General features: G+C 40.9%; 1 protein-coding gene and 1 pseudogene across 1 annotated transcript; both read right to left on the bottom strand.

The window, feature by feature from the left end:
- Window positions 1-3741: 3741 nt before the first annotated feature.
- Window positions 3742-8874, bottom strand: LOC116521689 (olfactory receptor 4Q3-like). The gene is made up of 2 exons (XM_032236350.1): window positions 8868-8874; window positions 3742-4727 (listed from the first exon to the last, which is right to left on the bottom strand). Exons 1-2 carry the CDS (start codon window positions 8872-8874, stop codon window positions 3742-3744), a joined length of 993 nt encoding a protein of 330 aa, XP_032092241.1.
- On the bottom strand, window positions 5370-5470 carry LOC116523110 (annotated as a pseudogene).
- Window positions 8875-14678: the final 5804 nt, after the last annotated feature.

The raw sequence follows: 14678 nt of genomic DNA, 5'->3' as shown, positions 1-14678 counted from the left end.
TTCTAAAGCTACTTTAGATTTTATGTTAGTAATCCATGTCACTGCTAGTAGAATGAAAGCAACTTGTTCCCTCCCCATTGACACATAAGGAAATCCCACAGTCCTGCCAATTCGATTCAGCAATATAGGACAACCGATTTGAAAATATAGCACATCTATTCATCCTGTTTTAGAGATAAGTATCTTATAACATTTAGCAGTTCATAAAACCACTATCACCCATCATGTCAAGTTTGCCTCGATGATGCATTTGTTTGATATCATTAAAACACTTTCCTTTCCCCTTCACCTTTATTTTACTTCATATATATGAAGCAAAATTCAGATTTTTGGACTGTGCTCCCACGAGCAATGAAAAAAATAAAGTCCAAAAAGGGGGAAAAAGAAGAGATTATTAAGAGATATGGGATAAATGGTATAGGTGGATGGAGGAAAGAAACAAGAATCAATGAAAGATAACATAACAAAACTCAAAAAATAATAGTTATGAGTAAAATAAGAGGGTTAAGAATGGTGAAATCCGAATGAAATACAATAGAAGGGGAAATAATATAAGGTGAGCGGTATCGATTGATAATTGCTATTAGAAAGAACAGGAAGCTCCTGTTCGTATTGTATTGTGTAAATGTGGTGTACGTCTAAGTTTTGTGTTTGTATACAATTTACATGTTTGTTAATAAAAAAAAAAATTTAAAAAAGAAAAGATTATTTGACAAAAAAAATCAGATGTCTGTATAATAGGAGTATAATTATCCAGGACAGTACAAATAGGAAATATAAAAATAGAATCTACTGGCTTTTATTCTCAGCCTTTCCAAACATCTATCCAAAATAGATGAGATCTTTCTTTGCATTTGACATGTTTTATTTTTTTTCTTCTCAGTAACCTCTCAAAATGATCTCAAAAATTCTGAAACTAATGCCTAATATCCATTAGAAAGTTCTCTTTTGTTCATTGCTTACCCGCCTTCTTAACAATTATTCTTTTCTGAAGTCAGGTAGCAGACACCCATATTACTTTTCCATTCCAGTTGCTAAGAGGACCTCCAAGATGGAATAAATATAACACCTATAGGATAAATTCTGGAATAAAGACAATGCCTATAGAAGAAATTCTGGAATAAAGACAACACCTATAGGAGAAATTTCTCATCTGGAGAAATTCACCATTACCTTTTTTTTTCTTCAGAAAAGCAAGCAATCAAACTAACAAGGAACAACACCTACTTCTCCTTCCAACAGTGTACACTTAAGAAATATTTCAGTATCTTATTATTATACTCTCAGGAGACATTCTTATGAAGCCGTTCCCAGGTTGCCAATCAGGAAAGATCGTTCATACAAACCTTTAAGACAGGTGTTCCTTATCTATTCTTCTTTACTTCCTCTTTTATTATTTTGGGTGTTGAGGGAATTTATGTATTTATTTAGTACTAGCTGATAACCTGGCATAGCCCAGGTATGTATTTATCCCAAACCTGTATTAGAAGTAGCCCCCTTGTAGACTGTTGCAAAGCCATTACCATGGCAACTCCACTGTGCTGTACAGTAGAAGCCATTTTAAGGCACAACATGCTGTATTTCAACAGAACCTCAATCCAAAATGCACACCATCGCTCTCAGAGGTACTATGACTTGACACTATAGATATAATTCAGTCCTTTTCATTTTAGCAGCCCAGGTGTTCCAGAGTTACGCTGGAACACACCCACACATGGACACACATGGACACACAGACACACAAAAAGACAAGTATTTGTTTCTAGAGAGTAAGGACTATGTGTACCAAGTTTGGTTGAGATTGCTCGAGGCATTCCAGAGTTGTGCTAGAACACACACACACACACACACTTATAGATAGATAGATAGATAGATAGATAGATAGATAGATAGATAATAGATAGATAGATAGAGCTGCCCATTATTACCAAAGGTGAATCATCATACCTCCCTTTAGGTTAACCTTAATGTACAAATCTCCCCTAAAAATCCAAACACCAAAATGGACATAAATGGATGATGAAAACAATTCAATGAAATATTTGAATTTATTGCAATAATGTACATCTAAAAAGTTCTTCACATTGTTCAATATGTTTGCATTTTGACTTTCCATATGTGAATTCAACTACCACGTATGCTTGTGTTCTTATGTTCTTATCAATATACTGTGCAAAGCATGATTAGTTTTACCATTTGCTTCGTTGATGAATTTATGAATCCCGCTTCAAGGTGCTAGTCGTTAGTTTTAAAGCCCTACATGGTACTGGACCTGGCTACCTGAGAGACCGCCTCCTGCCATTTACCTCCCAACAACCTATAAGATCACACAGGTTGGGCCTCCTTCGGGTGCCGTCGACCGGACAATGCCAGCTGGTGGCTCCCCGAGGGAGGGCCTTCTCTGTAGCTGCGCCAGCCTTATGGAACGAGCTACCCACTGAGATCCGGGCCCTTACCACTCTCCCGGCCTTTCGTAAAGCGACCAAGACCTGGCTGTTCCGGCAGGCCTGGGGCTGTTGATTAAAATCCAGCCCCACTTGGTTGAATGGATGATGTCTTATTTTAAATAACTGTATTTTAATTTTTATGTTTTACTTTTGTTGTGACCAACCCAGAGTCCCTAGGGAGTGGGCGGCATACAAATCTTATTAAAGTTGCAAAGTACATGATATGAACAACAAATAGTTCACCTTTCAATATAAGCTTGTTGTACAAATAAAACCCATATCTTTGTGTTTTTCAGGGTCCAGGTTCTTGTGAATTCATTCCTTAGAAGAGAAAACCTTTTTAGTTATGTTGTTTTGTTTTAATTGGATCTACAGTCAAAAACAGTATGATATTCCTAGAATTGATGAGCTCAAAATGTTGACACCATTTTTTTCCATTTGGAAGAGGTATGGGTACAGTTTCATTGGAAAGTGGGAAACCTGAGCCTTGATAGTCACATTGCTCTATAAAACTTACTCTCCAAATAGGAAAACATAGCCAGTTCTTTGCAGTCCACATATTCCTTTATTTGTTCATTAGAATTATTCATCTCTTTGAGTATTTCATTTTAATCCATAAATGACATGCTATGACTAACTGCTCAAGACCTTCAGGGAACAGTGAAGGGCTAAAGCCTCTATAAAGTATAAAGCATTCATGTTTCCACTAAAGCCAGTGTTTCAATGTATCTAAGAGGAAATATTGACTTATATGTTTAATTGTGCTTATCTCAGCAGCTATAAATGGGACAGGTGAAATTCAGCAGGTTCTGACAGATTCTGGAGAACCAGTAGCAGAAATTTTTAGTAGTTCAGAGAGCCGGCAAATACCACTTCTGGCTGGCCCCAGAGCGGGGTGGGAATGGGGATTTTGCAATATCCTTCGCCCAGGAATGGGGAGGGAATGGAGATTTTGCAGTATCCTTTCCCTGGAGTAGGATGGGAATGGAGATTTTGCAGTATCCTTCCCCTGGAGTGGGATGGGAATGGAGATTTTGCAGTATCCTTCACCCAGGAATAGGGATTTTGCAGTATCCTTCCCCTGGAGTGGGATGAGAATGGAGATTTTGTAGTATCCTTCCCCTGCTATGCCCACAAAGCCACGCCCACAGAACAGGTAGTTAAAACATATGAATTTCACCACTGGAAGTTAGGTGCTGAGGTTCACTACTATGGCCATTACATATACAATAGTAGGAACTACAATACCAAATAAGATTATCGGAAACAAGCAAGCTTTTTTTGAAACATCTACTCATCCTTCTGATTCTTTTTGAGACCAGTGGGAAAACGTCAATTTCTTCCTCAGCCGTCCCATTGCCTCTTTCATTTCCCGATTTCTTAGAGAATATATCATCGGGTTAAGGAAAGGAGTGATTGTGGTGTAAAATACAGATGCTACTTTGTCCAGACTGGTACTGAAGATGGGAACAAGATACACAAAGAGGCAAGGTAGGAAGAAAAGACTAACCACTGTCAAGTGAGAGCTACAGGTGTACAGAGCCTTCCCTCCACTCTCCTTGAAGCGGCCTTGAAGCGTGCTCAGGATGACACCATAGGAGATCAGCAAGATGATGAAACAAACCAGGGAGAGCAAGCCACTGTTGGCCACCATGAGTATCTCAGTCACATGGGTGTCAACACAAGCCAGTTTGACTACCTGTGGAACATCACAAAAGAAATTGTCCACCCCATTTGGCCCACAGAATGGAAGCCGTAGGACCAGGAACACCTGGCTGGAAGAGTGGAGGAGGCCTCCAACCCAACAGAAGCACAGGAGTCTAATGCAGCGTGGTCGGTTCATCGTGGTTGTGTATGTCAGTGGATGGCAAATCGCCACATAGCGATCGTAGGCCATGAGGGTTAGGAGGAGCATCTCTGTACCTCCAAAGAAGTGTAGGAAAAAGAGTTGGGACATGCAGCACCCAAATGAGATTGTCCTGCCACTGGTGATCAGATCTGTTGCTACTTTGGGGACTACCACTGAACCCACAGATGTGTCAATGATGGATAAATTAGCTAAGAAAAAATACATGGGCAGCTTTTTAAGATGTGGATCTACATGTACAGTCAGTACAATGAGAAGGTTGCCCAACAGAATGGCAGTATAGCACAATGTGACCAGGGCAAACAGAAGGAGTTGGATTGACTGAGACCTGGAAAGGCCCAGTAAGATGAATTCGGTGACCCTGGAGGCATTCATGAAGGTGACAGGACCTTGGAAGAAGAAAAAAAATAAACCTTTGTCATTACAACCTTCTCATACTAATCAATGACAACATGGAATAGGGAACAATTTTTCTAGTTGAATAAAAAGTAAAATGTACCCCTTCAGTCTTGTATTGCAAAGAGAAAGTATTGAATTTTTTTTAAAGAATAGTTTGCAATGAACCGTTTCCTTTCAGATTTTATTCTGGCTTACATTACTCCTGAAGCCCTAGGGATACTGTTTTTTTATTATTATTATTGAATTTTTTTTTAAAAAAAGGCTTTTACAAATATTTACCTCCCCTCCCCCACCCTCCCCACCCGAACCCAACCGCCACCACCCCCGACTTCCCAGAACAAATACACGGTGTAAATCTTTAACAAAGATGTTCTAAAATAAAGTTAAAGAAAGTTAGTATCATCTTTCATTTGAGCTTTAACTCCTCTTTTGCTAGGCTAGCTCTAAAGAGATTATATCATTCCTTGCTTCTTCAGTCGTAAACTATCTGGAATTTCTTAGTCCCGTATTTATTTTGAATATAGTCAATCCATCTTCTCCACTCCAGTTTATATCTCTCATTTGAATGGTCCTTGAGATATGCTGATATTTTAGCCATCTCTGCTAAGTTTGTTACTTTTAATGTCCATTCTTGAATAGTAGGCAAATCTGCCTTCAAAAATATGGAACGCTTCACGAATTTGCATGTCATCCTTGTGCAGGGGCCATCTTCTCTGTATCTTTCCAATTTTAGTATATGTGCTGCCAAAGCGAGCATTAGGGATACTGGGTTTTGTAGTTCTGGAATGTTTGGCTGATTACAGTTCTACACTCCAGCTGGGGGGAAATCCCACATTTTAACTAAAGTGAGGTGAGATTCTGGAACCCTGATATCAACATCACCAAATATTGTGCTTTATGTCCTCAATATTTCATTTCGTAGATCACCAAGTCTCATTAAAGCTTCTTTTGTTAAACTGACATTAAATAAAGTGAATGTTATTCACTTTATTAAAGAAGTTAATTTATTATTGCATGACTGTCTTCCCCAGGCCTGGCAGATTTATAGAAGAAGCATTTTCTTGTAGAATATTGTATATGTCTGTAATACATTATTACATATTAATATTAGTAGCAGTAAATTCTAAGGGAATGGATTTGTTTTACATTTGAAAAACAAGGAAATCTAAAGTCATATGTAACTATGAAGATATAGCTAATAAGGCAAAAAAAATTGGGTTGAGGGTAATAAAAATTGATTCCTGAATCCAACTAAGATCCATCTAAGCCATGACTCTTGGCAAGACTCTCCCAGTTTCACATTTCTATGGGGGGGACATATAGCAAAATACCACTCATGCAACATCACAAAATCTCCAGAGCCCTAAAGCCTACAAACATGAAATTTGGCATGTATCTTCCTCTTCTAGGTGCTCGCTTAGAAAGGATTTTTCAAAATGACCATTAGTATTTCTTATACAGTAATTAACACATTCTGATGTTAAGGCATTCAACTGCCCCTCCCCACCTGAAAAGAACTCTGTTCCAACTGCCAGTTGCCTCACATTCCATTACCTCAGTTCAAACTGTCTGACATTCCATTCCTTCACTTAGGAGCAGCCTGGGGCTTCTTACAGTACTAAACATCAGAATCTCACCAAAATGTCTATGTTTTCCACCTATGGAACTGCTTCCGGACTCATGGCAATGGGACCAATATTCCCTTATGTGTTTCAATCACCAACCACCACTGAGCCAACGGATTGTGTACCGAATTTCTCCTGCATAGCCCAATCATATAGTTTCGTCATGAAGCATGGGTATCCAGCTAGTATCTAATAAGTTAGATACTGATATCCTTTCTCCTCTTTTCCAAACAACTTTCCCATTTTTTTCAAGGGGAAAGTTAGCACCCTTTAAAAAATTCATACCCATTTGCCCAGAAACAATTCCACTGCAGAAAATATTTACATCTTGAACATATTTCCAAGTAATCACAAAAGTTCAAGACATAGTCCTGAAAACCTGATCCTGTAGACAAGCTACTTACTGCTACCAGGAGGGAAAAAGAGGTATGATATTAAAGTAAGATAGACCCAGCGAATAAAGCAAATACTTTTCAGACTCATGTGAAATGTGTGTTTTGTTCATGAAATCATGCACGCGACTGATCAGAAGTTAGTACAATGTTTCTGTGCAACTATTCTCCACAATGTAAGCATATACTTGCAATATAAAAGCATATAGATAATGCAATTAAAATTGTAAAGATATACAATACATATAGATATACATACAGATATACACATGGTATACATATACTCTTTTATATTGCAGCACAGTAGCAATGTTAAAATATTCTGTGCTACATTCACACACATACACACCACTATGTGTGAGACCTCTGGATCCACAGGGCACTAAAGAGATTGCTTCATCCTCAGCCTCCATATTTACCATCATCTATGTAGATTCTTCGTCATCCAGGATATGGTTGTCCCAAAGGTGCTTTTTTAAAAGGCAACTGGACTTTGTTTTTTCCCCCTTGAAGGCATTTTATTTCTCATCCAAGAAGCTTCTTCAGTTCTGAGTCAGAACTGATGTTTCTTAGATGAGAAGTGAAACATCTTCAAGGAAAAAAAACAAAGGCCAGTTTCCTTTTGAAAAAAAAAGCACATTTGGGACATATTTGCCATCCTGTTGTTCTTTAGAGATATCTGCTTGCTTCCAAAGCTACCCTGGATGGATATTAATTTAGTAACCCATTTCTAGCTCTCCACTAATACATAGGCAATAGAACATCCACAGTCTTGCCAATTCCACCCAACAACAGGACACCTACAATCCACCTACAATCCAGGGGGGCATTCGCCCAGGTTCGCCTGGTGCGCCAGTTGCGACCCTACCTGAATCGGGAGGCTCTCACAACAGTCACTCGGGCCCTTGTGACCTCTAGGCTGGAATACTGCAATGTGCTCTACATGGGGCTGCCCTTGAAGAGCATCCGGCGACTTCAGCTAGTACAGAACGCGGCTGCGCGAGTGATCGTGGGTGCACCTCGGTTCACCCACATAACACCTATCCTCCGCGAGCTGCGCTGGCTACCTGTCGATCTCCGGATGCGCTTCAAGGTGTTATTAGTCACCCATAAAGCCCTGCATGGTAGTGGATCTGGATACTTGAGAGACCGCCTTCTGCCAATTACCTCCCTGCGACCAATAAGATCTCATAGATTAGGCCTCCTCCGTATTCCATCGGCCAGCCAGTGCCGGCTGGCAACTACAAGGAGGAGGGCCTTCTCAGTAGTAGCCCCGACCCTTTGGAACGAGCTCCCCGTGGAGATTCGTACCCTCTCCACCGTCCAGGCCTTCCGCACAGCCCTTAAGAACTGGCTAGCCCGTCAGGCCTGGGGACAAGGATAGGCGCCCCTCCCGAATGATGAATGTATGTTGCTTGCTATTTTATTATATGTCTCTATGTCAATGTTTGTATTCCCCCTCCCTGATTTTATGTGAGCCGCCCTGAGTCCCCTCAGGGAAAAGGGCGGCCTACAAATATTAATAAAATCTCTCTCTAAAAAATATTTCTCCCCAAAATAAATATATTATGCATTCCAATGCATTTTACATCTGCTCCACAAAGGATGCGTATATGAATGCTTTGGTACACCTGCTTTGAGTTTCTAGCCGAGAGTTCATTTAAACCATCCTTCTTTAGTGGATTGGGAAAGAATTTGGAACACAAATTATAAACTAACACGATCAGCAGCACTTAAAGAAAATATTTACAAAATGTTTTATCGTTGGCATTTATCACCAACAAGTTTGGCTAAAATGTACCCAAACATGAAGCCGACCTGCTGGAAGTGTAAAAAAAGTACAAGGGACTTATATGGTGGACCTGCCCGGAAACACAAAAATATTGGACAAAAATTTGGAAATGGGTGCAAGAAATTACAGGAGAACAGATAAAATACAAACCCGAAATCTTTCTACTGGGAATAATCAAAGGGAAATATACAAAGAAAATTAAGTACATATTAGCAAATCTGCTAACTACAGCTAGAATAGCATTTGCCCAATGCTGGAAACAAAATAATGCCCCCTCGGACGAATTAGTGATAAAAAAAACTCTAAGTAGACTTTTAAAGCCATCTCTCTTTTATGGTTACTTACTGTCCATTTCTTTGGGCCAATACATTCTTCCCCTTCTTGCTCCTGGTTTTGTGAGCTGGCACTGAGATGCATTAGGATATCTTCAGAGCTGAGGTTCCTGAATGGAGAAGGGAAGTATAAAAGTATAAAAATAAATAAATAAAGGGGAATATATATCTTTATTGGCCAAGTGTAATTGAACACACAAGAAATTTGTCTTTGGTGCATATGCTCTCAGGGTACGTAAAGAAAAATAAAATACAATATTCATCAAGAATCATAAGATACAATACTTAGTGATAGTCATAGCTTACAAATAAGCAATCAAATTATACTAGGAAACAAATAAAATAATATAAATTTTGAAGATACAAGCAACATGGTTATAGCCATAAATGAGAAGAGATAGGTACTAGGAAGGAAGAGAAGAATAATAGTAATAAAGTCTTAGTAAATAGTTTGACAGTGTGGGAATTAGTTGTTAAGCAGAGTGGTGTCATGGTGGGAAAAACTGTCCTTGTGTCTAGTTGTTCTGGTGTGCAGTGCCTTATAGCGTCGTTTTGAGGGCAGAAGTTGAAACAATTTATGTCCAGGATGTGAGGGGTCTGTGGATATTTTCATAGCCCTCTTTTTGACTCATGCAGTATGCAGGTCCTGGATGGAAGGCAGATTGGTAGCAATTGTTGTTTCTGCAGTTCTAATTATCTAATTGTTCTCATTTCGTGCATAAATCCACCTTACCAAAAGAGATCAAAGACACATTTCTATCAGTTGGAACTTCATTAAAGGAGAATAAAAATATCTTCAAAAGCTCTCAACCTGGATGTTGTGTCTTTCCTTTGAACGTTGCTCCTCGTTTCCCCCTTCCCCACTTACTCTTCTTCTAGAGCCAAGAGACAGAGATCCACAGTACCTGCTCATTCCAGTCACTTAGTGGCTTCTCCAAGCTGGAATGAAGGTAACTCTAAACCGTGATTGTCTTTTTCTTTTTCCAGGAGTGGAATATGAAGCATACCGTCTGACAAAGGAGGGGCACCTCCTTTTTCTTCCTCCAGGGCATCAATCAATACAAATGAAGCATTTCAGTGACCCATTATTAGGCCTCTGGGACAATGGGCTTATGAGCCTTATGAGTCAGGGGAGATAATTGCAGAAGTCAAAGGGCATATGGTTGAAGTTGACTAGGATAGTTGGATCTTTAACGGATTAGCAGAGTTGGAAGGCACTTTTTAGGTCTTCTAGTCCAACACACACAGACAGACACAGACAGACAGACAGACACACACACATACACAGCCCAAGCAGAAGACCTTACACCATTTCTGACAAATGGCAGTCCAATCTCTTCTTGAAAGCCTCAAGTGATGAAGCTCCCACAACTTCCGAAGGCAACTTCTGTTCCATTGGTTGTTCTCATTGCCAGAAAATGTCTCCTTATTTCCAGGTTGAATCCCTCCTTGACCAATTTCCATCAATTATTCCTTCTCTGGCCTTCAGAAAATAGTTTGCCCCCCTCCTCTCTGTGATAGTCCCTCAAAGATTGGAATACTACTTTCATTTCTCCCCTGGTCCGTCTCTCCACTGGACTAGACATACCCAGTTCCTGTAACCGTTCATCCTATGTTTTAGCCTCCAGTCCCCTAATCATCTTGCTTGCTCTTCTCTGCACTCTTTCCAGAATTCAACATATTTTTCTAGTGTGAGGACCAAAACTGGATGGAGTATTCTAGGTGTACTTACTAAGGTTTTATAGAATGGTCTTAGTATCTCCCTTGATCTTGATTGTATCCCTCTGTTGATGCAATTTAGGATTGCAATTTAGGATTCTGCGCAAGGAGATACTTTTATGAATCCTTTATGAGAAGTCATTTTTATGGTCTCCAGTCTGAGGAAAAAAATGGATGATGATGATGATGATGATGATGATGATGATGATGATGATGATGATAGAATTGTAAGCTGCCCAGAGTCACTTGGTTGACTTGGGTAACTATGGAATTTGTTTGAATGGATGAACAAATAAATGATGGTGATAATTACAACTCAAGCACTGAGCTTCCTTTGTTTTTTTTGTAGAAGATTGACATAGTGTTACTATGGGTGTTCCTTGACTTAGGACCATAAGTGAGCCCAAAGGTTCTGTTGCTAAGCAAGAAATTTGTTAAGTGAGTTTCCCCCCCCCATTTTATGACCTTTCTTGCCACAGTTAGGAAGTGAATTGCTACAGTTATCCCGAAGGTGCTTTTTCAAGAGGCAACTGGACATTTAGCCTCTCATCCAAGAAGCTTCTTCAGCTCTGACTGGATGGTGGGGAATGGATCCAGCCAGAGCTGAAGAACCTTCTTGGATGAGAAGTGAAATGTCTTCAAAGAAAACTAGAAAGTTTAGTTGCCTCTTGAAAAAGCACCTTTGGGACAACCATGACCAGGATGACTGAGAATCTCCATAGTCAATCACTTTAGTTATTTAGTAACACAGTTATTAAGGGAACTTGGCTTCTATATTGAATTTTATTGTGGAAAGTACCGTATTTTTCGGAGCATAAGATGCGTCAAGGTTTAAGAGGCATTTAAAAAAAAAAGATTTTGCATTCTGCAAACCTCCCAAAAATGGCTTGTTTTCATGAAAACGGGCCCCTTTTGTCAAATAAAGGGCATTAGGTAGCTTATAGAGTGCTCCTGGGGGCTGGGGGGGATTTGAACAAAAAACAGCCAATTTTTGCTCATTTCTGCCCTCCCCAGTCCCCAGGAGCTCTCTGAAAGCCTCCTATAAGCTATGCATTTTGGTGAGGAGGTGGGGTTTCAGGAGGCAAAAATCCTGCGTATTCAGTGTATAAGACGCACCCAGATTTTCACCCTATTTTTTGAGGAAAAAAGGTCTTATGTTCTGAAAAATATGGTAAATGATTTGTGCTCTTAAAAGCCCATTTCTTCTAAAAGAATTGCCTGTGTTCAGGCGCTTAGAAACCAGCATGTATTTGGGAAGCTTGGTTGAAGCATCCTGGGGTCATATGGCCACTACTTGCGACCTTCCCATCCATTCATGCTCTGTGGCTATGAATGGGAGACACATTGGGGTGAGTTTAGGGGAGTCATTCCCCATCAACCTTCTGCTCCAACTAGCTTTCCAGCTTTCCCACATGTTTGGTGAGTATCTAATAAAATTGCAGTCCAGCTGTGAGGCTCTTAAAGGTGGGCTGTTTCGACAATCTACCACAGGGGTGTCAAACTCAAGGCTAGATCTGGCCCATGGGATGCTTAAATCCGGCCCATTGGGCCAGCCTGGAAATATCAAAGGGCTAGCCTACAGTGCCTCTGGCAGCTAAAATGAACTGTGTGCAGGGGGCCCTGTGCCTCATTTTCACCCTCCATTGTCTCCTGGAGCGCTTTGCTGGCCAAAAACAGCCCAAAAGAGCCCGAAAACAGCTGGCAGGGTGCTGCAGGAGGCCATGGAGGGTGAAAATGAGGCACGGGGGGCTGCGTGCAGATCACCCATACCCTGTTTTGACCAGCAGGGTGTCGCAGGAGGCATCTGTCCCCTACCTCCACCCCTCTGGTCTGCAGAGAACTACCACGCTGACCTGGCCCTCAAAGAAATCCAGTTTGACATCCCTGACCAGTGGTGAAATTCAATTTTTTTTACTACCGGTTCTGTGGGCGTGGCTCAGTGGGAAAGGTGTGGCTTGGTGGGAGTGGCTTGGTGGGCATGACAGGGGAAGGATACTGCAAAATCAGTCAGCCAGACGTAATATTGCCAGTTCTCTGAACTACTCAAAATTTCCACTACCAGTTCTCCAGAACCTGTCAGAACTTGCTGGATTTCACCTCTGTCCCTGACCTACCATGGCACTAAGGAATATCTTGATTCAACAAGGAGCACAGTGGCTCGAATAGTTGGGATGCCGGGCAGGTGGTTGGAAAGCCCACATTTGAGACCTGAGAGTTGCCATGGGGAGGGGTTGAGCTCTGGTCCTTCACTCACCAAGTTTCTGCTGGGGACATGAAAGGACGCACACACACACACACACACCTCACGCAGGGCAATGGTGATGTCACCAGCTAATCCTTCCAATCCAGAAGCGCCTTGGTGTTTCTGACTCAAGTGCAAAATCTGATTCCAATAGGTGTGTTTAAAAGATATGTTACATTCTTTTTTAAGACTTTTTTTAAATTTTTCTACAAACACATTGTTGTGTAAAAAGTGTGGACCCAGAGTTACATTTTAGTACAAGTAAAACAATACCCTTCATATTCAACACAATTAACAATCTTATAGATTTTTAGTAGTAATACACATATTTTGTTGAATTACAATCTTTCCTTAAATATTCAATATTTCAATATATTGATTTTTTTTTGCCAATCTCCATATTCTTAATATCGCTCCTTTTACTACAAGCAAAGCTGAGATCTAAACCCGATAAGTTTTATTTTTTAAAAAATCAAGACAGAAATATAAGATTTTTTTACGGTCAAAACAGTAGGTAAAAAGGGCATTTCCCCCCCCCAAAAAAAAGATGCTGAACTCTCCTTCACTCTATATCTACAAGTATTTGTTTGTTTGTTTTATTTCTATAACCGTTCATCCGAGTAGATGACTCTGGGAGGCCCACAATCCAAGTAGGGATGCGATTGCCATTTGTCAGTTGTGTTTTAATTAAAATTCCTACATGGAGCTGAATTAATATTGAACTTCGTCTGTGTGGATCCTTACATCAATACAAATAATAAAGATCATTCCATTTACCAAACTTTGTCAGTGTATTCTTTTTTCCAGTTAAGAAATAAAGGGATTCAATAGAGGAGAAAACTCAATAACAGAGGAAAACTTTCAACCTGTCTAGAAGGGAATGATGAAAATAGTTGTATGTTGTGGCCCAGCAGGAGCCGTTGGAGCTGCCACCAGACTCTGACAGCGAGGGGCCCTATGAGTCGGCTCTGGAGGATGTGGAGGATCCTGGACAGGGTTCTGACTCTGAGCAGGGCACAGAAAGGCTGGTTGGCCACCAGGAGGCGCCTGAGCCTTGGACTAGTGGGGAGGAGACAAGGGAGTGTGATCGTGACATCATGCATTGGAGCAGTGGGGAGGAGCTGAGGGAGTTGTTCCTGGATGCCCGGCACCGAACAGCTAATAGGCATAAGGAACAGTTGTGCAGTTACAGGAGATAATTGCACTCAGCTGGTGGTAATTAGGCTCCTCTCAAGACTATAAAAGGAATGATTGTGTACACGCCCTTTTGCAGGAGTCAACATATTCACTTGAGCTGAAGAACTCTTGGGGCTAGCTTGGCAGGCTGGATTGCTGCCAAGGTTAGTCTATGCAGGATTGCTGCCAAGGCTTAGACTGTGCTAGATTGCTGCCAAGGCCTGGACTGTGCTGGCTTGCTGCCAAGGTCCTTTCTGTGTGTCAATAAATCCTTGCAGTATCTTTGTCTCGACATGCTTTGGTGTAGGACAAGGGGGATCAGAACAGTTATATGTATAACATTTCCCCATGTTAACGGTGCATTTTCTACATCTCCAGTTTTCATGGTACAATGGCCATTGTAGTGGCTATGGATGTGCTCTACTCATTAAACCTCTTTGTCCAACATATCCAGGGGTGTATTCAGCCAATTCTCTCCAACTTGGATGAACCGGTAGTGGCGGCTGTGGGAGGCTCTGCCCACCCCCACCCCCCAATGTAATGCATGAGCGCTGCACATGCGCAGACGTGATGTGTGCACCTCACATCTGTGAACCAGTAAGGAAGGTAAGTGAATCCCACCGCTGAAGGTATCAATATGTTGTCTGCCACCCCTGGATATGTTGGACATGAATGCAGTACTGACTT

Source organism: Thamnophis elegans, chromosome Z (assembly GCF_009769535.1).
Source record: "Thamnophis elegans isolate rThaEle1 chromosome Z, rThaEle1.pri, whole genome shotgun sequence".
Taxonomy (NCBI): Eukaryota; Metazoa; Chordata; class Lepidosauria; order Squamata; family Colubridae; genus Thamnophis; species Thamnophis elegans.
This window is presented reverse-complemented; position numbering and strand designations above follow the sequence as displayed.